Source organism: Oryzias melastigma, linkage group LG12 (genome assembly GCF_002922805.2).
Source record: "Oryzias melastigma strain HK-1 linkage group LG12, ASM292280v2, whole genome shotgun sequence".
Lineage (NCBI taxonomy): Eukaryota > Metazoa > Chordata > Actinopteri > Beloniformes > Adrianichthyidae > Oryzias > Oryzias melastigma.
The window spans coordinates 25,804,536-25,828,992 of NC_050523.1; the positions used below are offsets into that span (position 1 = coordinate 25,804,536).

At 40.1% G+C, this 24,457-nt stretch overlaps 1 protein-coding gene across 2 annotated transcripts in view; it reads right to left on the bottom strand.

Moving 5' to 3' along the window:
• dcc (DCC netrin 1 receptor) overlaps positions 1-24,457 on the bottom strand; it is a 309,299-nt gene that overhangs the window by 173,578 nt on the left and 111,264 nt on the right. For both annotated transcript variants that reach the window (XM_036214404.1, XM_036214403.1), the window contains exons 4-5: positions 12,308-12,458; positions 10,291-10,427 (exon numbers count right to left, since the gene is read on the bottom strand). In XM_036214404.1, coding sequence (XP_036070297.1) covers positions 10,291-10,427; positions 12,308-12,458 — 288 coding nt within the window. The remainder of the gene's footprint in view (positions 1-10,290; positions 10,428-12,307; positions 12,459-24,457) is intronic.

Below are 24,457 nucleotides of genomic sequence, written 5' to 3' on the forward strand. Positions count from 1 at the left end.
ACAAGCCCCCACATGGGATGTACCACCGGACAATAACTGAAGTGGCTGATATCAAGAAGTTCTACCAATGGCTAGAGAGGGCTGGCCTACAGGACAGCACAGAAGCTCTGATCCTGGCAGCACAGGAACAAGCCCTGAACATAAGAGCAATAGAGGCTCAGATCTACCACACCAGACAAGACCCAAGGTGTAGGCTGTGCAAAGAGGAAACAATCCAGCACAGAACTGCAGGGTGGGAAAGCATACATGGAGCTCCACAACCAAGTAGCTGGAATAATATCCAGAAACATGTGTACAGAATATGGACTGGAAACCCCAAAGTCAAAATAGGAAAAAACCACAGAAAGTGGTAGAAAATGAGACAGAAAAGATCCTGTTGGACTTCCAGATCCAGACGGATGGATAAAGAAGAGAGGAAAGCCGTTGTGGTGGATGTGGCAGTACCAACCCATGTTAACATCAAGAAGAAGGGACATGAGAAACTGGAGAAATACCAGGGACTCAGAGAGGAACTGGAGAAAGCACCAAAGAGATGTCTGAACTTTAAAAAAAAATTGCCATTCAGTTTTTACTGTATTAGGAACATGCATACTGAAATGATACAACTGTTTCTAAAATAACAGATAATAACCCATCTTGTTCATCCACAAGAAGATGGATTTGTGAAGTAAAAAACATACTGTGAGGAAAAAAAACTGTGATTAGTGAGAGTAAGAAAAGTCTCCATTCATTTGTATTTAAGAATAATAAAGTCTTCAGAGTTTAAGTTTTGCATTATCAACTGGTAGTGACACAAAATGTGTGTTTTGTAGTTTTGAGCTGTTTAAAATTGATACAGGATAAGTTTTAAAGTTAAGTTGGACAATCTTTATCCAATATCTAAGATTAGAGGAATTCTTCATGCAACTCAATCTTTACAAACACTATGAGTTTATTTCTACAGTACAAACTCCTAAAAGCTCCAAAAAAGCTGCAACAAAGTCTTAGATCTGTCAGTGTTTACAAAAGCAGAAACTCTGATGAATAATAAACAGTAAAAACATTTGGAGCTCCAAAATCATTGGTGGTAGAGAGGTAGATTGGTCTCCCTCTCATCACAGGTTTACCTCCCTCTCACAGCCCATTTGTGGGCTTCTGGGTACAACGCTCCCAGTAGCCTGTTTAGGAATTACTATGAGGCAAATCCCGACTGCTTGAACGGAACTCTGATTTTGCAGGGGCCCTGGGTTTTACAAAAAGGTGGTAAAGCACAACAAAAGTGTACACCATTTACCATTTAAAAGTTAAAACCAGGAGGATGTCTGTGAAGATCTGCAATCATGAAGACGATGTGGTCCATTTCACCTGTACTGAGTCTGCAATCTGAGTGACCTGGAGACGACGAAGTAAAGACCGATCTAGACTGTAGTAGAAATCTAACAGACGTTATGAGTAAAGGCTTCACTTTTTCTGACTCTCAAAGGGATATAAAACAATCTGCTTTAGCTTCCATGCCTGAATCTGAATCCAATAGTGGTAAGTTTTATTTACAAAACTGGCATATACACTTTAGCTTCCACACTTATCCAATTATTCACCAGATTGTGGCTGCTATGCCCTGGAGGTGCTGGAATTGGGAACCCCCACAGCACTGCCTCTACCCTGTTTTGATACCTCTCACGAAAGCAACGTTGACTATCATAACCTCAGACCGTTTGAATGTGTGCTGAAGTGGCCCCAGAATCCCAGCCGACAGCTCGTATGACAGAAAACATGGTGCACGTCCTGAGGGGCTCTGCTCCTCTTCATTTAGGATCTTAACCTGTAATTAACCAATATGTTGCTTGCTGAGCTTTGGAGCTTCACCACCAATGTATTATCTTGCCAGATAAATAAAGAACAAAACAAAGTGAACAGCTTTCTTCACAGTGACCAAAAAGTTTCTCTCTTGACAATTGTTTAGCTTTTGGCTCATCCCATTGGGGTTGTCACAGTACATCAGCTTTCACTGGCTATGTCCAAATTCCCACACTAATCCCTAACTACTATAAAACTTCCCAGTGCTGGACTATATAGTGTCCTGGATTTTAAAAGCAATTCGGACACGATGCTCACTGTTTTACTTTCTTTTTGCTAAACGTCTGATATGACGTCATCGATTTTGCAAAGAGAAAATCAAATCAATACAGACATTTTACGATATCCATTTATGACTCCACTGTGTTCTGATGATGAAGATGTGGGCGCTTTATTAAAAATTACATCTAATTTTTTTTGGCAAAAATGGTTCAACTGCAATGCATTGTGGTCTATATTTGCAAATGTAGTTGGATGCACACTAGTTTTTTGCAGAGACTTCTGGGAAATTTCTAGTGCACAGTTTTGGAATGGTAGATCCTATCAGCACTAGAAAATGGCAAACGCACTAAATAGTGAGTAGGGAAGAAATCCGGACACCGCTTCTGATTCACTATGGCAGAGTTTTGCACCAGTTGCCCTTCCTGACCCAACCCTGTATTTTAGCCGGGCTGGGGACCATCACAGGGAGACCCAGACTCAGGCCCCCCTGTGGCTACATAGTTAGGCAGCAGTGTGAAGGGTCTTGCACTGGAATAAGCTCATGCACCCTCTGTGACACGAACCATGGTTTCTCATGCGCCGCCTCGGCATGCTGCCCACTGAGCCATCCAGCTTAATAAAATATCTCATTATATTACTTTTTTTTAAAGAAAGATAAGTTTATTCTTTGTTAGTTTTAGCAAAGGTGTGTTTTTATCCCTAAAGGTGCATTTACACCAGACCCAATACGTGTGGTGGAGGTGGCCAGTTTTAATGTTAATTCATTGGAACAGATGCGATATGAGGCGATCTGAAGTCCCGCGATGCGATATGAGCGACAGGCTAGAGGCTGACAGCAGCTCAATTTGAGCGACTAACCTCAAATTGGGTGGCGCAGCCAAAATGTAAATATCTGAAATTTGACAGGTTCCTGCATCACATCTGTTAATCAGGAACTCAGCTTTAGGCACACAACTTATTTAGTGACTCGATCAGCAGGCAGAATATTAATCCAAAGCGAACATTTTTGTCCTTAACTTTCATCTCTTTCATTAACCAGTTGGAGCTGCAGGTTCTCAGAGCTCATCTGGCTACTTTGAGGCAAAGGCGGGATACACTCTGGGAAGATCGCCGGCTTTCTCTCCCACGGTGGAGCTCATTCGCTCGATATGCTGGCAGACAGAGACCCACTGCGGGGCGGGGAGGCTGCCGGATCGGGCTTCATCGAGACATTTTGAATAAGGAAAAAGGTCTCCTAAATTTAATTTTTTCCCCCTCGGGTTAATACAAGACCGTGAGCCTTCAAGCTCAGACACAGAGACACAGAAACACTGTGGAAGCGGCTGTCATACAGACACTGCCCCCTGTACCAGGAAAATCTTTCAATGTTAATCATATGAACGCAAACATGGAGACATGATTACTGATGTTTTTAAGTTAAAGTTAAAGTTAAAGTCCCACTATTTGTCACACACACCTAGGTGTGTGAAATTTGTTCTCCGCATTTGACCCATCCCCTGGGGGAGCGGTGAGCTGCAGACACAGCCGAGCTCGGGAACCCCCCCAGTCCAACTCCTTAGTGCTGAGTGCCAAGCAGGGAGGCACTGGGTCCCATTTTTAGAGTCTTTGGTATAACTCGGCCGGGATTTGAACCCACGACCTTCCAATCTCATGGTGGACACTCTATCACAAGGCCACAGAGCTGGTAGAACTCTCCACAATAACTAAACCTGATTTATTTCTCAACATCATCTGTGTCTTCATACACTCTAAGTGAGATATCCACAGACACATTCCTTATAGCATCATCCTAAAAACATTAGCTTGTAGCTCCTCCCACATGCAGCTGCGGCATCAAACTCAGGAACACATTTTTTGACAGGTGATGAGCAGCAAATTTGTTGTGTGAATCGTTACTAGTCCGAGTGCATCTTAACAATTACATAAATGTAGCTTACTTTCATTGTTTTTTTGACCATCAGACCAACATCTCGTTTTATCATGCTGTCATAGCAACCATCATTCCTGATGGTCTGGCTGAAGACATGACTCCTGCTCCAGGACTGTAACTCATTATTTTCAGATGACCACTGTTGGTCTATGTGGGCAGTGTTCATTCCACCACTAAACTCCTTAATCACATTTCAAAGTATATTTTTTAATGTAATTTTAAAAAATCCTCTCAATACGTTTAACTGCAAAGATGTTCATTCAGAGGGAATCTAACGCTATCTTTTCCAAGTCCATGTTTGAGACCCGCAATGTCATAGAGACCTCGTGACCAGACTGTTATATCATTAAGTCTAAAACAACAGCACTATTTTCTCAATGTCAGAAAGGGAAACAGGACTGTTGGAAGAGGTCAGAACTACTTGTGGATATCTAGACACTCGTTTGTCCAACCTGTAGGACTTGTCTCCAGTTCTATGCTACGCTGCTGTCTGCAGCCTGTTCTGTCAGCAGCACAGTGAATATGACGGATAGCAATGATGCTGACTCAGTTTCTCACAGCCTTCATTAGGCTGCTAACAGGAACTGGCTAATGAGCCAGGCTGCACTCATTATCATAGAAAACTCCACGCACATTTGTTATCTTAATCATCTAATCATGGTCACTGCCCTGTGGAGTCAGAACACGCACAGAGATTCATGCATCACCTCATGCTGGATATTCATCACATTCTAAATATCTTCATTTGGCAAAAACAAAGTGTAATGGGGCATCTCAGATGAGTCTGACATACTATTCACTTAAATGTAAATGTAGGCCAGAGAAGGAAGATTTGTGTCAGCTTTTACATAATTCATAACCACTGAGCTTTTCACTTCTTATTTTCACTAACTTGTTTTTCAGTTTACACTCCTAATTCTTTTCTGAGCGTTTGTTTTACATAGCATGAGAACAATGAAAAGCTATACTCCTAAATGATTACATGCAGTAAGATGTATGGATCAATATACTGAATGGTCAAAACAAGCAACAATTGTCCAACTGCATGAGTGGGGTTTTTTTTTGGAAGTTTGACCAGAAGCTCCTGATCTCCTTCTCCACAAACATCTTAAAAAGATGCAAAATCTTCTGCCTCTTCCCTGAAGCCATCTCCCAAGAGAGTCCTGAAACACTTCAACAGCAACGACTGAGAGGAACATGAGAAGAGGCTTAAACCACTTCAACTTCTTTCACTATCAAATAAAAGTAACTTGTTATGTCTTTTCTACTGATCAGCCTTATGGGAGTTTATTTCAATCTTCCAGTAGAACTTGGCACCTGAACAAGCAACATTCACCATTTAGATGTCCTCTGATTGATTAGTCAGCAAACTGGACAGATCAGGGATCCATGAAGAGGGCTCGCCTAAGATGCTGAGTAACTCTGACTGTGGGCCAAATATGGCCCGGAAACTGAGCTTTTAGCTTCAGACTCCACATTTGTTCTTTATATATTAACTGTGCGTTTAAATAATTTCATGAACTGTAAAAAGACATCCATGTCAAGCAGCTTCGTTTGAAATGACTTCTGTGAAAGTAGAAACGAGAACAGAGTAACAGATCGAGCGGATGAGCTCGTCCTTCCTCATGTGTAGCAGTGTGTTTTCGCTGCTGTGTGCGCTCTCCTCCTGAAGGCGGAGCAACATTCAGCCTTTTCAAACTTTATTTGGGATCTTGCAACAATCACCAATCTCATGGACCAATCTGTATGTTATAACAATATTACTTAGGTCTCTTGTATAGTACAGCATCAGTAAGACATTTAGCGAAAGCCCATCAGAACAGAACTGTTAAATTCTCCTACGACTGAGTGGTGTCATTTCAACCAATTCCACCTGTTCTCTCCTGTGTTTTCCACAGATATTCAAAGGTAGAAGCAGGTCCTGCTGCTGGTTTGTCAGTGAAATCACGAGTAAAATGACTCATTTGGGTCACAGTGTGCAGGAAGCAGAACCACAACAGATTACTGTTAGACTGGTTCTGGGAGTCTCTGGTTTGCACAGTGGTGCTTTTAGTGAACTGCTCCAATCAAAGCCCCAGTGCTATGAGTCTGTGCAGCAGCACGACTCAGAGTCAAAGCAGAACAAGGCTCAGAGTTTATTCAAACAAACTGGACCAGGTTAGGCTAACAAACTAAGTTAGAGAAGCTGCCAGGTTTTCAGAAATGGTTTAGCCTGAATTTGGAGCCTGATCTTAGTCAGACTTTCCAGTTAGGGCAGCCGTGGTGCAGGGGTAGAGTGGTCGACCTTTGCTCAGAGAATTGCAGGTTCAGTTTCTACCTTTCTAGACCAGGTCTGAAGGTGTCCCGGAGCAAGACACTGAACTGGACATTGCTCCCAGGCATGCAAAGTCATCAGGGTGTGAATGAATGGGACTGACTGGGAAGTGCTGTGGGCCTACATCAAGTGTTTTATAAATTTACACCATTTGTCATTTAGCCAGCTTCTGGAAACAAAACCCATACACGTTTGCTTTCCGTCAGTCTACAGTGAACAGCAACATTCAATACACATTGACCCAACAATCAAGGACAGCTTAAGTCAACTACAGAGCCGCCGCTCCCATTAGCATTTCTACAGACTGACTTCCTGCCACAGATCATGGAAAGAAGTCCCAACCAAACCTTACAGGTTTAACTTCATTAGTATTCTAACAATTCACTTTTTAAAGTGTTATTTTTAGAGTCTGTCACAAGACATGTCTGGCATCGAGGCGTTTCTAATAACCTTGCAACTTCGTTGGACCGGCCACGTGATTCGCATGGACGACAAAAGGCTGCCCAAAGCTATCTTCTGAAGCGAGCTACGAAGTTACGAAGTACGTTCTGGTGGTGGACAGCTGAAACGTTATAAAGACACCCTCAAGATCAACGTGAAACGATGCGGCATAGCTGTGGACGACCTCGAAGCATTGGTGACGGTTAGGACACTGGCGCTAACATTGCACGAGTGCCGTTCTGCACTTTGAAGATAATCGTGCGTCATCACTTGAAAACAATGAAAAGTCAGGGTCAGCGTGTTGACCGTCAGCTTTCCATGTGATGTCTGCAGTCCAGTGTGTCGAGGATCGGCCTCCGTCCACATCCACCCATTTCCACAAAAAATTGTGACCCGAGATCCGTCATGACGATGGATCACCTCAACCAAACATGACATCTATTGACCGTCGTTCTGATGTCGTCATGCTGCTGTTCACAGCTTGACAATAGGATAACACAAAACATGTGCGGCAAAAACAGAATCACTCACATGAGACGCACAGACAAAGAAATAAAGGAGGGAAGCATCTGGGAGAGAACTGAGGACCTGGAGGTTCATTTGCAGATTTGCTCCTGAGAGTTGAACAAACAACAGCTGCTTGTGTTTGATTTCAGCACGCTTTGCTCACAAAGAGCAGACGATGGTTTATGTCTGTTTGTAGAATTATAAGTGTAGAAAAACGAGTCTCATAAACATGTCTGTAAAGTTCTGTGCATCAACCAAAATTGATCAAAAAGATGTTTTTATTTTGTTTGGGTTTGAGGGAAATATACATTTAGTATCCAATTGAATGCATGAACTAGCAAACATATTTCAGTCTAAATACTCTATTTATTTATTCATCAATATTCGTGATTCATTATTGGACTGGACATCCTGGATCCTATTAACAACACACAGAACAAGTAAACACATGCCCAAGTACATACATGCATTCACAGACGCACACTCAGATGCAGACACAGACTCACATACATGCACACACACATGCATGCAAATGCACAAGCTAACAGAATCACGCACACAGAAAGACAAATGCCTAAACAAACACATACAAACACACAGACACACAAAAAGTGTCTCTTATGATTGCATGTTAATTCCTGCACTTCCAAACTAAAAACTTTTAAAATGGAAATGAACTTGCACACAAATCTGCAGCTAATAAAGTTTCCCGTCAGACTGGCTCATGAATGCTTGAATAGTTTCTCACACACACACAAACGCACACACGCAAACTTACATTAAACCGCTTCAGACACAAGCGCAGTCTCTGTCACTGACATCCAGCTCGACTTCCTTTACGCATCACAGAATGAACTGTATTACTGAGCCTGTGAGACTGATGTTTTTGAACACTTTTTAGACACTGTGAAACAGAGTCTGGACTCTTCCATGCAGATGATTCTGACTTCATTTAGGATCTACAAAAACAGACAATACAAATCCTCTGTCATCCTCATCCAAAACCACATTGTCGAAAAAGATTTTCTAAAACTGTGGCACGTGTTTACATAAATCTGCTTTCTCTTAACCTCTACAAAGTGCGATCTACCTGCCAGGTAAAAGGAAACAAGAGCGATGTCACACAAACAGGAAGAATCAATCTCCTGGTTGTTTGTAACTTCATTAAATGCAAATCGACATTGATGAAGTGACGTTCAAAGGTTTATGCAATTTCATTTTGTTGATTCTTTAAGTCCCACTCAAACCATAATTTAATCTATTTCAAAGGAATCACACAGGTATATTAAATAGCATTATGCTCTTTTTAGCTAAAATCTAAAAACCTGTCATTTTCCTGGACATACTTTCTGCAGAGCGGCCGTTCCTTAGAAATTCACCCCTGGATTGTGGGTGGGACCTTTGGCGTTTACAGCCCCTCACAACCCTAACCTTAAATGACCAATTCCTCAAAAATGTTGAGCCTGATCAGAGCAATCCAGATGTACAGTTCTGATCCAGATTCCAGCTCAGACCAGGAAAACAAAGACATTCATGGATCTATTTGTCTGCAGGTGGATCCATCAGAATGGGGCGGAGCAGACAGCTGTTGGTCCGCTGTTGTAGTTCCTGCATCACACCTACAAACTTTGTTTTTTCCTCTGATCCTAATTCACAATGATCTGAATGAAGAATTACTCAGAAATGCATTTTTGATCCCAGTTCTCTTGATGTTTGTCCTCTATCATGAGAGAAATGCTATAAGAACACAGTAAAAACACCAAAAACACATTTTAATTGGAGTGGGGGGTCGTTGAAGTTGCCACAAGAAAATCTCTGTTTAATTTTGGACAGCATCCATTTCAAACCTCTTGAATCCCTTTTGGGAGAACATGGTTGCTGGAGCCTATCCCAGTTAATGTTGGGTGAAGGTGGGGTACATAATGGGAAGGTCACCAGTCTGTTGAACAGCCACACAAACATACTCATATTCAAATCTAGGAGCAATTAGACTTATCAATGAATCTATACAGCCTTTATTGAACTGTAGGAGGAGAGCCGTCACATGCACCAGGAGAACATGCAAGCTGGGATTCAAACCAGGATCTTCTTTGGTGTGAGGCCAGAGAGCTGACCACTACACCACCGTGCAGCCCTGGTATTTGGGGGACATTATAAATTACAAGCTATTTGAAAGGAATCCCTATTAACTTTAGCTGCAGCCTGTGTGTCTGACAGAAGCTAAGGCGTTGTGGCAGCTGAGCAGCAGTCAGACAATACATACAAACATATTTTATTTATGAGAACTTCCTGAAGCAAATGTCGATTTTATATTTTATGACTGCATTTGATTCCGGTTGTGTTTCTCCTTCCCTCAGCCTGTCAGCAGACAGAGTCTCTGTCAGCGGAGAGATGCAGACCAATTTAATTCCATTTTGTTTATTTTGTTTTGGGGGCATGTCAGGCTGTTAACAATCTCCAGTCAGATTTCTTAATGCCTTCAGGAGCTTTGAGAACTTCTTTTTTTCTGCTGCTGCGGCTGCTTTTTTCCCAGTAAACTCTGACTTTTGTTGTTTCTGTGTTTCTACATGTTAGAAGTAACGTTAGTTTAGCTGACCTGAACTGTATAAATCTCAGTGGAATAATACATTAAATCCAAACAGAAAATCTGAAACTCTTGCTTATTTTTGGTCATAAATTGCACCAAATATCTTCTCCCAGAAAATTCCAGCAGGCTGTGTTTGGACTCGCTTTCATTAAAACATGATTAGCTTCACTCACATCTTTGCTATAAACACGACAGTAAGTTCACACTAATAGAAAAATAATTTGGCATTGATTCTTTTAGGGAAAGCAGGATAAAATGAAGATGGAGTAGCTGCAAAGAAATGGATTGTTGCAGAATAGAGACACTGCCCATTATTATACACTTTGCTAAAGAGGAAATATTTTTATTCAATTCATCCTGCGTGAAACTGTAAAAAAAAAGGATTCACTTAGAGGTCAAACAAAATGCCACAACCTTGCAGAAACTACTCCAACGGGATCGGCGTCTGCTCACCTAACACACTGAGCTCTGCTTGAGCCGTGATGTTGTGGTTTTTGTTGGTGGCTGTACAGCTGTAAGTGCCAGAGTCGTCGTCGGTGACGCTCCTGATGATCAGATTGCTGCCTGCAAGCAGAGAATACTTCTTGTTCCTGTAAAGAAAAAAAAGAAAGAAAGATTGTTCTCATGTTTTTTGCATTCTGAGTATCTTAACCTAGAGGCTGCAAGTCATAAAGGTAAATGTTTCATATTCAATTGTACAATCTACTATATAATCTATTGTATGGTCTACTGCATGCACCTGAAACACATTAGTTTGGACTGTTCATTGAAAAGTCTGATCTGGATTATAATCTAGATCAGGGGTCCCCAAACTTTTTCTTGTGAGCACCACATGACTGTTTTCTTCTCTGATTGGGGCCGGGGGTCGGTTTGTAGGCTAACAGAAAAAGTGTTACAATCACAGCCTAAATGTTAAGATATATGGTTTTCCAGAAAATCACACATAGCAACATTTAAAATAATTCATTTCTGTAATCGTTACAGAAAAAAATACTAAAACATTGTTAAAACTAGAATGTGGCCACTGGATATACTCATAGCTGAAAACACTAAAGCTAAATTAGCCAAAACAGCTAGCATGAAGCTGAAAAATAAACTAAATGCCAAATTAGCCTGAATAATTGGCAAAACGTGCAATTTAACCAAAACAGCTAGCATAAAGCTAAACCTAAAAATAGCCTAGATATCCTTAGTAACTACCATAACAGTTGAAAGAGCTAGCATAAGAAGAGCTGAATATTTTAATGGCTGAAAGAGCTGAAGAGCTATGGACGTCCAAATGACGTACGGAAGAAATATAATATTAATGTAGAAATAAAGAAAAGTGAATTGCTATTAGACCAATAAATATTCTATCCTCTCCCGTCCTAGTTCAGACTGTAGAAAGGTGTGGGGGGCGGGGCAAAATGTTGAGGCAGGTCTGATCTGGCCCGTGGACCCCTGATCTAGATCAGAGGAGTCCAAAGTCAGTCCTCAAGGGCCGGCCTCCTGCTGGTTTTCCAGAAATCCTGAATTATCCTCTGCTGATTACCTGGATCCGTTTGTTTGGCCAATCTTCAATGGCAGGTTGGGTGGAAAACATGTAGGACACCGGCCCTCGAGGCCTGACTTTGAACACCCCTGAGTTAGACATTGTGAAGTTTTATTCAATCAATCTCTGGACTTTTTGAAATCCTTCAACAGTCTGTGTCCAGCTCTCATTTTTAACCCACTTCCTCAAAGACCCACTACAAGAAAAATCATCTTTTTGGTGGTTTTAATGTGTTCTTGTAACATTTTAGGACATATAATAAATAATGTTAGGTTGGGGTTGTGAGGGGCTGTAAGCTGGCGGGAAAGAGTGTTAACAAAGGGATGATGGGAACCGAGTGAAGAGTTACTTCCACACCATCTATCCCACTCAAAACTCAGAGATTTCTATAAAAATAAACTCCTGCCATCCTGTAGAAACTTTGTCTTTAAAAAGTCCCTGGCTGTTTCATTTGGTCTAAAAACGGCATAATCATAATTAAAGAACACTGGGAATGATTTTACACCAGATAAAAATATCGTTACAGTGGGACTTTGAGTGATTGTTGTTGCTTGTATTTTTATTCTCTTTCATATTTCAGATTTAGTTATTAAAAAAGCACAGCAGTGACGATGTATTCCTGGCAAGTGTGTGTCTAAAAGGTGTGTGTCCATGGTAACAAAAGGGAATATTAATTATAGCAGTAATGCGCCCCATTAATGTGCTCTCAACAGCTTAATTAAGTTTTATGGCACAGAGGAACAAGAAATATTATCCACCAGAGACACACAGTTTAATTCAGTCAATCCCTGGTTAAATATGGTCTTTAATTTACTATTTAGAAAAACCACCACAGAACACCAACACCATGCTCAAGTAAAAATGAAGCACTAAGGGGGGCAACATTGGACTCTTGCAGCTGGCGTTTTTAAAAACATTTATTGAAAGAGGAAGACAGACCAGCTTTGAATCCCTTCATCTCCTCTCCTCCACTGGATGCTGGGCGTTGGGTAGCCAGAGGCAGAGCATTCCAGCACTGCATCCGCCCCCAGCAGAGCTGTTACTCTGGTCGGACGCTGTAGGAACTGGATGTTCCTGCTCACACCAGGTTCTGAGAAAGGGCAAAAAAAGAGGGAGAAAACATTGTCAAGAGGTGACACACTTACTCTGAAATTCACTGAACGTGCACAAACAGCATGGTGGTGCAGCAGTTCACAGTGCCTGAGAGCATGAAGATTCCTGGATAAAGTTTGCATGTTATCTGATTTTAAATCTTTATTCAATCAGGAGAGACCCGCTGAGATCAAAGATCTTTTTATTCAGCACAGTGAACCCACAGGGCAACAGCAGTTACACTTCAGCCATTTGACTAACACAAAAAGATAGCACAAAGTGTGCACCAACTGAACAAAAATCCCAAACAGCTTAGGAAGGAGTGCTCAGTCACAGCAGCCATATGACCAAGTAAAGACAAACACACAGATCTTACATGATCCACTCCTGCCCTACAAAACAGAGATCAGCTTCTTTAATTCCAACCAGCTTTGAAACTTATTTCATGAAAAAGCAGTTTTCCTGATTCTTTATTCCTGCGTTTGTGAACAGATGGGAGATATAAATCCTGAGAGCAAAGACAACAACTCAGCATTTTTGAGAAGTCCATGAATTTGAAAAATATCTAAAAGCAGCAACAGGAGGGAAAAACAGACCTGCATAGAATCCAGTCACATGTGTAAACAGTTTGTAATGCATTCAAAGCAGTGCTGCATGGCAGGTTTTATTCTGTGTATGTACAAATACATATGCAGCATAGAAATGGTTTATGGTACTTGAAGGTGGTGATAAGTGCTTGGAAAAAAACGAGGAAAAAAATGTAAGCATCTGCTAAGTAGGTAGAATTAGGAGAAAGTCATTAAACTGCATTCTAAAGTGTTTTTTTACCTAGTTTGATAGCCTTGAATAAGTGATTGAGTGAAAATGTTTAGCCCTGCTTTTGAACATTTCGCTGTGTTTCCAAGACATGCAGATGTAAGGCCCCAACCAAGACTGACTGCAAATAAAACACTTTGCTCCTTCGTGCCTCTATGGGAACATAATCCTCCCTACACTTCAAAAATATGCAGGTTTGCTCCTGCTTCTGCAGTGGCTGCATGGCTGTTCCCATGTGTATTCTTTCATAAAAAAATGGCTACCCCCCTCAGCTGTACCTTTCCACTCAGCCAGGATGATCCCCAACTATTAGGAATATTAAACATGGGTATAAAATAAAATGGATACATACATTTCAAGTCAATAAAAGGAAAAAAAACATAAATAATAAACATTCTATAAAACATAAAATAATATGTTTGGACATAGAAGAGGTCATATATTTTCTGCATGATGCCACTTTTAAAGTTAAAGTCCCCCTGCAGTGTGTGAAATTTGTTCTCCGCATTTGACCCATCCCCTGGGGGAGCGGTGAGCTGCAGACACAGCTGCGCTCGGGAACCATTTGATGATTTAACCCCCCAGTCCAACTCCTTAATGCTGAGTGTCAAACAGGGAGGCACTGGGTCCCTTTTTAGAGTCTTAAATATGACTCAGTCAGGATTTGAACTCACAACCTTCCAGTCTCAGAGCGTACACTCTACCACAAGGCCACTGAGCTGCCTACTTGGCATCAAAAAGGAGTAGTTTGATTTGCCAGTAGTGGTCAAGTGAGTCTGCAGGACAAGCCTTCTCTGAGTCCTGGGTAGATACAAACCATGTAACTCAGGGGTGTCAAACTCAATCACACAAGAGGTCAAAATCCAAAACACACCTTAGGACAATCTAATGGCTGCAAATGCTGAAGTTAATAGCTAAAAACACTGAAGCTGAAAACCAGCTAAAATATTAGCTAAATGCTAAAATAGCCTGAAAATCTGAAGAAAAAAAACTTGGGTTAGCCAAAACAGCTAGCATGTAGCTAAAATATTAGCTAAACTCCAAAATAGCCTAAAAATTCTTAGTAAAAACCAAAATTAAAACAAGAAAAAATGCCGCGACCCGGTCCCGGATGAAGCGGAGGAAGAAGAAGAAGAAGAAAAATGCCAAAATAGTCCAAAAAGCTAGCAGAATGTCAATTTTTCAAACTTTAAAACCATAACTTTTTAACATAATTATGAATAATAAAAAGGCAGGAATATTATTCCAAAATAAATCAACTTAAACCTTAAATAACTTTCAACATTTTATTTAACATCGGACCATTAAAAACAATAAAATAAAATGATCTGGAGGGCCGGATCCGGCCCCCGGGTCTCGACTTTGACTCATGTGATGTAACTCATTCTTATGGCTAAAGTGTTTGTATAGCCCAGTGTCTCTGATATTACAGTTTTCTTGTTTCGTTTCCCTTAAAGAGCTGCCACACTGATAGAACTGCCTTCATTTAACCCTGCTCTTTTCTCTACACCCACTAACAGCCTGCCTTCTTTGAAGCTTCATAAAACTCTCCGTGGTCTTCTGTGTTACTTCTAAGTCTGTCAAACAATCCTATATAGTGTTTAAGCATCATCAGCATTACCTCTGCCCACGCATCTACAAATTCATCTTAAAGTTTAGGCACTAAAGAACTTGTGGCTACAATAAGACGTCTTTGTTAACAGGTTTTAAGTGTCTATTTGACCATGTGAATCCAGCATTGATCAATTTTCTTTCAGTGATTAGAGCAGATCAATACAGCAGGAAAAGGACTGGTCTAGGATAAAAAAACTTTTGGTATATCAGACAACATTTATCCAATGTATTTATATAACTGGGATCAAAGAGATCAAACGACACATTTTTGACTGTAGTTCCTGGATTTAGTTTGTTTCAATTAGCAAGAACAGGTAAGCTACAAGAAATATTGTATCAACAAGTTGAACTTAACATATTTAGAAGCATTTCGTGACTGTCAGGAAGATGACCCTCTGCTTTTGTCATTTGGAAAACCAGACAACACGAAGCTTTGTTCGGTATAAAACATGTACATTTATGTTTATGTTTTAATGAGCGTCTTTGACGCACAAACCAGGTTTGGTATTTCAAGTTACTAATTACATATTATGAGGACAGGTGTATCCTTGGCTGGTTGACACACCAACAAGAGTCCAATGGGAGTCATCCATTTTTGGAACCCACTTAATGCCTTTCATGGTCACTGGGTTGCTGGGGCCTATCCTAGCTAATGTTAGGCAAAGGCAGAGTACACCAGACAGGTCACCAGTTCCACAAAACCACACACACTCACACATTCACCCCTGAGGGCCAATTGAGAATCATCAATTAAGTTCTGCAGCATGTCTTTGGAGTGTGGCATGAAGCCAGGGTGCTGACCACTACACCACAGCAGACCCCCACTAGGGTCATATGGAAGTACCATATTTCCTTTGATTTTAGTCTCTAGAAATAAAAACGTCTTGTTGTCGCTACATTAAACTGCTGTTCTGAGGTAACGAGTTTTGGCAGGATCTTTTTTTTAATCTTAACCTTAACATCAAAGCAAGAAGATAAATACAATAGATAATATTGGAGACTTGAAATAGTATTTAAACTAAAAGTTGTTTTAAAAAGACAAAAATATTCCAGCAAGCAGATCACTGAAGATTCCCCATTTCCCCAAGTTAAATTATTACCTATTGCTGCTATTAGACAGAGTGTCACCAATGTTATTAAGATTCATCGGCTATAAAAGATAAATGAATGTCTTTAACAAACTTAATGGACCAAGTAAAAGAAAGAGAGAATGACCAAGATTGTTGTAAGTGGAGTCTCAAATGTTGTCCAGAAGCAGCTACAGCTACATCAGACTGCTGTTGTAACAGGATTCATTTAGGAATGAAGATAACTTATAGTTCAAGCAGGTACACTGAACAAAAATACAAACACAACACTTGTGTTTTTGCTGTCTTTTTGAGATGAACTCAAAGAACTGAAACATTTCCTGCAAACACAAAATAACCATTTCTGTCAAATATTGTTCACATATCTGTGGTAGTGGTTCTCCATTCCACCTCACAGGTGTGTCATATCAAGATGCTGATCAGACAGGATGATATTGAACAGGTGTGTCTAAGACTGACCACAATAAAACACCACACTGAAATGTTCAGGTAGGTCACACAACACCACAGATGTTTGAGGGAGTGTGCAGTTGGCATGCTGACAGGAGGAATGACCACCAAAGCTGGTGCTCATGAACGGAGTGTTCATTTCTCTACCATGAGCTTCTCCAAAGAAGTTTCAGAGGATTTTAGCAGAACATCCAACCAGCTGCTGAAAAAAATCGGTTTGAATAACAAAAGAATATCTGCACAGCTGTCAGAAACCGTCTCAGGGAAGCTCATCTACATGATCGTCGTCCTCATCAGGGTCTCGACCAGATTCCAGGTTTTCATTGTAACCAACTTGAGTGGGTAAATGTTCAGGAACTATGAATGTTTACATAGTTCAGGGCAGATGGAAGATGGTGTGTTTGGCTGTCATTGTGTGGGTGAGAAGTTTTCTGATGTCAATGTTGTGGATCAAGTGGCCCATGATGGCAAAGAGGTTTTGGTCAGTAGACCAATCATGCTCAGGGGGTCACATGGGTGTTTGGGATGTTCCAGCATATACAACAGTGTGTTCCAGGTCCTGTCAAAATCCAGCAACTTCACACAACCATTGAAGAGGAGTGGACAAACTATGTGAAGGAGATGTGGCTTTTTACTGTAGCACGACTAAGACACACCTGTGTAATAATCATGCTGTCTAACCAGCATCTTGATATGACACACCTGTGAGGTGGGATAGATGATCTCAGATAAGGAGAAGTGCTCACTATCACAAATTTAGACAGATTTGTTAACATTTGAGATAAATTGTGATTTTGTGCTTGTAGAAAATGTTTCAGATCTTTGAGTTCATCTTATAAACGATTGTAGCAAAAAACAAAAGTGTTGCTTTCATATTTTTGTTAGATAGACTTTATGAAAAAAAACATGATTGTAACCTAAAATGAAATGATAAACATGAGTTAACACTAGAGTTTTAGCTCCAATGTTGGCATTATTTTAATGAATGTAACACTTTAACTGTTTAAGCAATTAACGTACTTCCAATGGATTCTAAAGCTGAGAAAAAAAAGATATGCAACACTTTACAGTGAATGAATGAATGAATGAAATGGTTTATTTCAAGCTGTCAGGTCACAATACATACATAACATATCACTTAATGAATCACAAGTAGATTGTTTGAAAGGGAGTGGAAGGAAGCGAACTTATATAACCCCACCCCGACTCGACCATACCATTTTTTCTACATGAATTATCAATATCCCGTTCAGGACTTAATATCAAATATTAATAGATTCAAGGTTTTTCTTCGATGCCATGTTCAACTCTCCTCGTAACAAAGTATGTATGTAGAGACAAGCAGCTTTGGACCAATTTATAACATTTTACATTAAGTGATATGCTACACGACGTTAAATATTGCATATCGGCCCCTTCTGCAGTGGGGACGCTGTTCTTCAAGCCAGAATACGGTGGATTTACGCTGACTGTGTAAATGGCTGCAGAGTTGGGGTAGTTCAAACAGTGTGTGTTTATTTGCTGTTGCTTGTGACAGCTTTGGTATTAAATGATTCACAGCTGAATTCATTGAACACTTTACTCTGAAAACTGGTGCTGCTGCCCGCTGCTGCTCATTAAAGTTTCATGTATTCACTAGCCTGCAAATGCTGTAAATTACTGGTGAGTGCAATAATTTGATGAAAACTTTTTTTGAATTTAGAATGTGTGCAATTTATGATGAAGCAAAGATGTTATTTATTGTTTCTCCCCAGATATGACAGACTAAATGCAAATCTTCTCAAGGTTTTCTAATCAAATATTTAGTCTTAAATTCAAATCCGGTTAAAGAGGACCAGACCACTGATTTTGAAGCTCTAGGACAGAAAAAGAACGGCAGGTTTGTGTGTGGGATGGTCATGCATGCCGTGTCTGAGTGGTGTGCAGTGGAGTATGTTAATGAATGTGTGCTGGGTTGTGTTGAAATATATTATGCAGTCCCATAGTCACACCAGGACACAGCAGACCTGCTGTTAAGCAGTTGTGATGTTGACCTCAAATACCAGCCTGAGTTCAGAGTATTCACAGAGAGGTAGAGCCATCGTGTGCAACTGTTGAATGATGCAACAATAAAACAAAGAAAGACCTTCCTGTTTAAAACATTTTGTTGGCACAAAACTTTAATGTTGGTAAACTGGTAGAAAAGAAAGCAAAGTGTTGAGCAAGACAAGTTAGCACCGACCACAGACCAGGACCCATCGGATAAGCACCTTTACCCCAGGTTCACACCGCACGAGGAAGCGTCGCGTAGCGGAGTCCACGCGGAATCTGCTTCACCTCCAGTTCGCACTAGATGCATATTTTTCTCAACGGTCGACAGGCGCTTCGGCTCAGGTGTGGTTATTTACAGCTTCTACAATTTATTTGACATCATCCTTCTTGAATTGTCACCAACTGCTTTCTGCCTCTTTCTCATCGACTGTGTTTATAGACATCCAAAACCTCCTTAGTCGGCCCTCTGCATTGATCTTATAGTCTTGATCTTAGTCACATGATTTTCAGTCATGTGACTCCTCCGGTTCGTCACAAAAACTCTGACAACTCAAGATGCTTCTATTAAATTTCTGTTTCCAAAGATGCACCAAGAAATTGTAAGCTGAAATTGAAATTGGAACAAAAGTATTCGTTTACAAATCCCAGAAGTGATTATTTGTAAGTCAATCCATTCTTTAAGAGTACTAAAGCCACGTGGATTTGGCAGCCAACCATTACCAAAGGCCAAGATGCTCAGTCAGTAACAGCCTTAATACAACTGCCCTTGTAGGGTGGATACACAGTGTCTGCAGGGGAAAGTCTGGTAAACCTGCAGGTTGTGCTCAAGAATGGCAGACCGCTGGGTGAGCCCATCCAGTGAAAATGTTTATGCACATTTTTCTCTACGCTGCAAGCAAACAATTAAACAATACAGAATGGTACTATGGATGTAGTGGGTGAGACGCATGCGAGTTGTAAAGAATTTTTTGGGGGGGAAAATGATCACATTACTTTAAATAATTCATTTGATTGCATCGGACAGTAGAATAAGGTATTTTAACATATGTATCATATGCAGTTTGTGGTAAATATTTTTTGGATTGCTAGGAAAAATTCCTATTGTTTTGTGATGTGTTGAATGAGCACACTGGACTTATAATAATACCCCTTTGTGGTGTAAAAGTAAAAGGTTAAAAGTTTGTTATAATAAGAAAAACTTCATAAAGCAGCCTTTTAATTTTTTTATATATATATGTATATTTTTTACTGTGTCACAATATCATAAATTGAGATAAAAATATACCAAAAGGTTATTTGCAGGAATTAATGGTTGGATGAAAAATAAATGCATTTGATTAATGACAAGTCATGATTAATTGATGATATAAAAAAATGAATCAAATCACAGCACTAAGAATGTTTTAAACATTGAACTTCCAAAATCGTGCTAGCTCCATTAGTGCTGTCATGTGACATTTTGACTGTTTTTTGTATTTTGTGTGGACCTCACGTGGGCACTTAAGATGTGAAATTGATGTCACGTGGAAATGTTTTTTTTTTTTTTTTTTTTTTTATAGAATTTTTTGGTTTTGGCCCCAGTCACAGTCGGATTCATTCATGAACACATTCACACTCTGCTGCCAAATACTGGTGACTGTGGGGTTCAGTGTCTTGTCTGAAGTCACTTCAACACATGGAAGACAGGAACCAAACCTGCAATCTTAAAACTATAGTCAACCACTCTACTTCTGCACCATGGCAGAGGTAGTATTGAGGCGTGGCTATCACCCTAATACAATCGTCTTCCTATTTAGAAAATCAATGAAGTAAAACAAACACTATAAAACATCCACTGAGTTTTTCATAGTATCCCTAACTTTATATTTCATAAAAACAACATTTTTAATCAACCTAAATATCCAACAACTCTTCATACTTGACCTGCAAAACAGAAAAAAAGTGGCCACTTTAATCTGACAGCATCCTCTTTGTGGTTGGTGGTTCAAATCCAAAATTCAAGACTGTTACACGCTTCACTTTAAAAGTAACTGTTAGCCTTTAATGCTGTAAGACTCCCTGTTTCTAATGGGCATCATTCCAGAAAAGGTAAGGCCTTAGGTGATCTTCACTGACACAGAATATCTCTTCACAACTTACACATAAACACACCCAAATGCACACCTGCAGGAACTAACGGCCCTCAGGCCTGCCCTGGGCAAAATAGACCTCATGGAGCATTAAGACAATGTCCTGTAGGAATAACACAATCACATCCAACCTTCAGCAAACAGAGCAGATTGTGCAGACACGGCTGTCTGTGGTGTTTGTGTTGTGAGCCAGTGTACGATAGCCAAGAAATGCTCAGTCGATTTAGCTTTTAAATCTGTGCGGTGGCATACGCCAAAGAACATTCTGGTGAGGAATCTGCACCACATTTCGGGTCGATCCGAAACATATCCGAGAATGGAGAAAGCAGACGAGGGATATTGAGAAGACGGCTGCAGAAAAAGTGGCAGCAAGCAAACGATTGTGTGAAGGAGGTGCAAAGAAAATGAGCGATGAATTAGAAGAACTGGTTTGAACATGGATTTGAGCAAAGTCGGAAAGGTCTCCAGGAAAATGATTCACGTAAAAGCAACGAGGATTTTTGATATGAAGACTGATGCTTCAAAGAGAAAAGAAACATTCACAGCATTTATAATGAAAGTTGATTAGATTTTATTAAAAAAAAAACATGTTTATGCACATTGATCTCTCTGCTGTTGTTAATGTGGCACAGTCCTCTACTATAAAAAACAACTGACTGAACTCTTTCTATAAAAACAATACTTTAACCCTAATATGATCTATGGTCTACCATGGTTTTGGTACTCAGAAAACACAAAACATGTGCATAAAAGTACATATACAGTGAAAAGAAACAAACAATATAATAGAAATCCTTTAAAACAGTGGTAAATATCGAAGGAGATTTCAGGAAAGAGGTGTCCTAGCAAGACTGAGAGCTGAACACAGAAACAAAGGAAGTCAGAGCTGGAAAACCCTCCACCCTCCATTTTATTATTACTATTTTTTTATCTTTGCTTGGTCAAAGAGGTGAGTGAAGAGGGATCACAGAGATAATCACAGAGAAACTGCATGAGTCCTTTAATATTTTCACAGACACGTTGGTGGGGGGAAAAAAACTGTCAGCAAATCCGATGGGACTCGAATGCTGTTTGCATCACAATGAGGAGACTGAAACTAAAAGCACATGGCAGTGCAGGAAAAGAAGACAACACCGCTATGGATCCTGCACTTTGTTATTCTGTACTTCAAAAATGACTAAAAGACAAAGATGGAGGAACAAAGACAACTGACTGTCTCTAAGGGTGTGTTCAGACTGGGAAGGTCCTTTGGTCCGGATCAAGATTGCATTTGGTCTGTATTCAGTCTGCCTTCAACCAGACTTTACTGCTTTGGACCAAATCTTGTAAACAAAACCATGTGACTAAAGATATCTTCAGTCATTGGCCAGCAGTTACGGGGACGAGTCAAAACAAAAATAGAAAGATGGAGATGTTGCAGTTTCCCAAGATTTTCACTTATTCATACTGTTTATTTCAGCGATCGATTTTGAGTGTCTGTATAAAGCCAGGTTCAACACTTACTGCTAAAGTACAGTGGAGGAATGCTGCACGCCGATAACTTGCAGGATGGCCGTTTTTGTTCAGTTATTTTGGTCTCGGAGTGGATCGTATTCAGACTGAGGAATCTCAGAGCGAACTGAAGTTCAGTCCGATTGGAAACTAACCAAGACCACCTCGAAAAATGGGTCAGAGCGTGGTTCCTGGTCCGGAACTAGGGTTTGTTTGTGTGTATTCAGACAGAAACTTTGACCAAATCCTAATTCTTCCCTTCTTCCTACTCCTCCATTTGAGGGGGCATTTGTAGTAGAAGTTGTGTCAAAAATATTTTTGTAAGATCCCATGGAGAAGTGCTTTTCTTCACGTGGATGCACTCTGAAGCACAGAAGTATACATTTACATGTAAGTAAAGACTTTTTGTTGTAGCATGACCTTTTAAAGTTATAAAACCGCTGTTGATATGTAGATTTAAGCGCCGGAAGCTCCACACTAAAGCTAGGTGACTGGCGACCAAAGCAGACCAAATGTGTCCAGTCTGAAGACACCACAAGTCTAATGCTTCTTCGCCTTTCATCTTTTCTCTTTAGGAGTCACCACACTGAATCTTCTCCCTCCATCTAACCTTGTCCTCTGGGTCCTCTCCTCTAACACCTTCATGTCTTCTCTCCCTGCATCCATAAACCTCTTTGGTCTTCCTCTAGACCTCTTTTTTCCGGAATTTCCCTGAGGACTTCCAAAGGGATAAATAAAGTATTTTCTATTCTATTCTATTTCCTGCAGCTCTAGACCCAGCATCCTTGCTGATTTATAAACCTGTCACATGATACACGGATCGTGCATGATTACTCCTGTTTATATGCAAGTCATCAGTGATTTGTGCCTCAATTACATAATTCTATTGTGATTTTTGCACTGTATTTGGCTATAAAAGTTCTACATCTGTGGTACACGTGTGAAAAGTTTGTTAGACATACGTTGATATTTGTGCAACAGTCGAAGAAAGCCACAAGTTGCATATGCATCTCACAAAAATCATGAGATTTAAATGGTTTACCATCTAAATCTCATGGTAGATTACGTATACTTGTATGGCGCTTTTCTACCTTCCTCAAAGGCCCAAAGCGCTTTACAGTCCCATTCCCACACTGGTGGTGGCTCCACTGCCAAATACTGGTGCCATCCTTCCACCAGAGGGAATCTGGGGTTCAGTGTCTTCTCCAAGGACACTTTGACACATGGGCGGGCAAGGCGGGAATTGATCCTGCAATCTTCAAATTTACATAATAACTGCATATAAACCATGTAAAATATTTGCAAAACTGTGTAATTCTCAACCAACCAAAAATTTTTAACAGCATCAAAACCAAATTCATATAGAGACCTGTTGGCCAGGACCCTTAACAGACATCTGTGCGCATCAAGAAATGACAAATACAAGAAACACCTATGAATAACATTTATCATGCATATACTCTCCGGTCATCAGGATCCGGTCTTTTATCAGTTCCTAGAGTCAGAACTAAACATGGAGAAGCTGCATTCAGCTTCTATGCTCCACAGATCTGGAACAGACTTCCAGAAAACCTTAGATCTGCTGAAACACTCAGTGTATTTAAATCCAGGTTAAAGACTCACCTGTTCTCAGTTGTATTTGATTAATATGTATTCAAAAGTTTACGTCCGCACTTTTATCTATGCTTGTTTTAAATTAAAATCTTTTTACTTTCTTTTAATTTTATTTTAATGATTTGAATGATGATGAATGACATTTTTACTATTTCTTTTGATTTCTTTTAATGTTTTATGTAAAGCACTTTGAATTGTCTCTGTACATGAAATGTGCTATACAAATAAACTTGCCTTGCCTTGCCTTGCCACTAAAGACCACAATGCGCAAATCGTACGTAGCTGCAGTGTGTCACGGCCTTGAGCAAAGCAGTTATTCTGAAATGTATGACAACAGCAGCAAATGTTGGACTGCTCTTCAGGGTTTCATATGTCACAGAGAGTAGGATGTAAAGACTGCAGAAAAAATATTTGAAAGCTTTAAGTGAATGCAGTTTTTATGGGTGTTAGTATGAAACATTTTATGTACAAAAGAGAACTCTAAGCCAGGGGTGTCAAACTCAATCGCACAAGGAACCAAAATCCAAAACACATCTTAGGTCGCGGGACGAACAGGATAAACATTTATTGAACACTGTAGAAATAGATTTTTAAAACTTTAAAACCGTAACTTTTTAACATAATTATGAACTAGATGTAGCATTACCTGCAATAATGCTAGTGTGAATGCTGTAAGATGTATTCGGCTGCTGAAGATGCTGAAATTGATAGCTGAAAAGACTGAAGTTAATAGCTGAAAAAGGCTAAAGCTGAAGGCCAGCTAA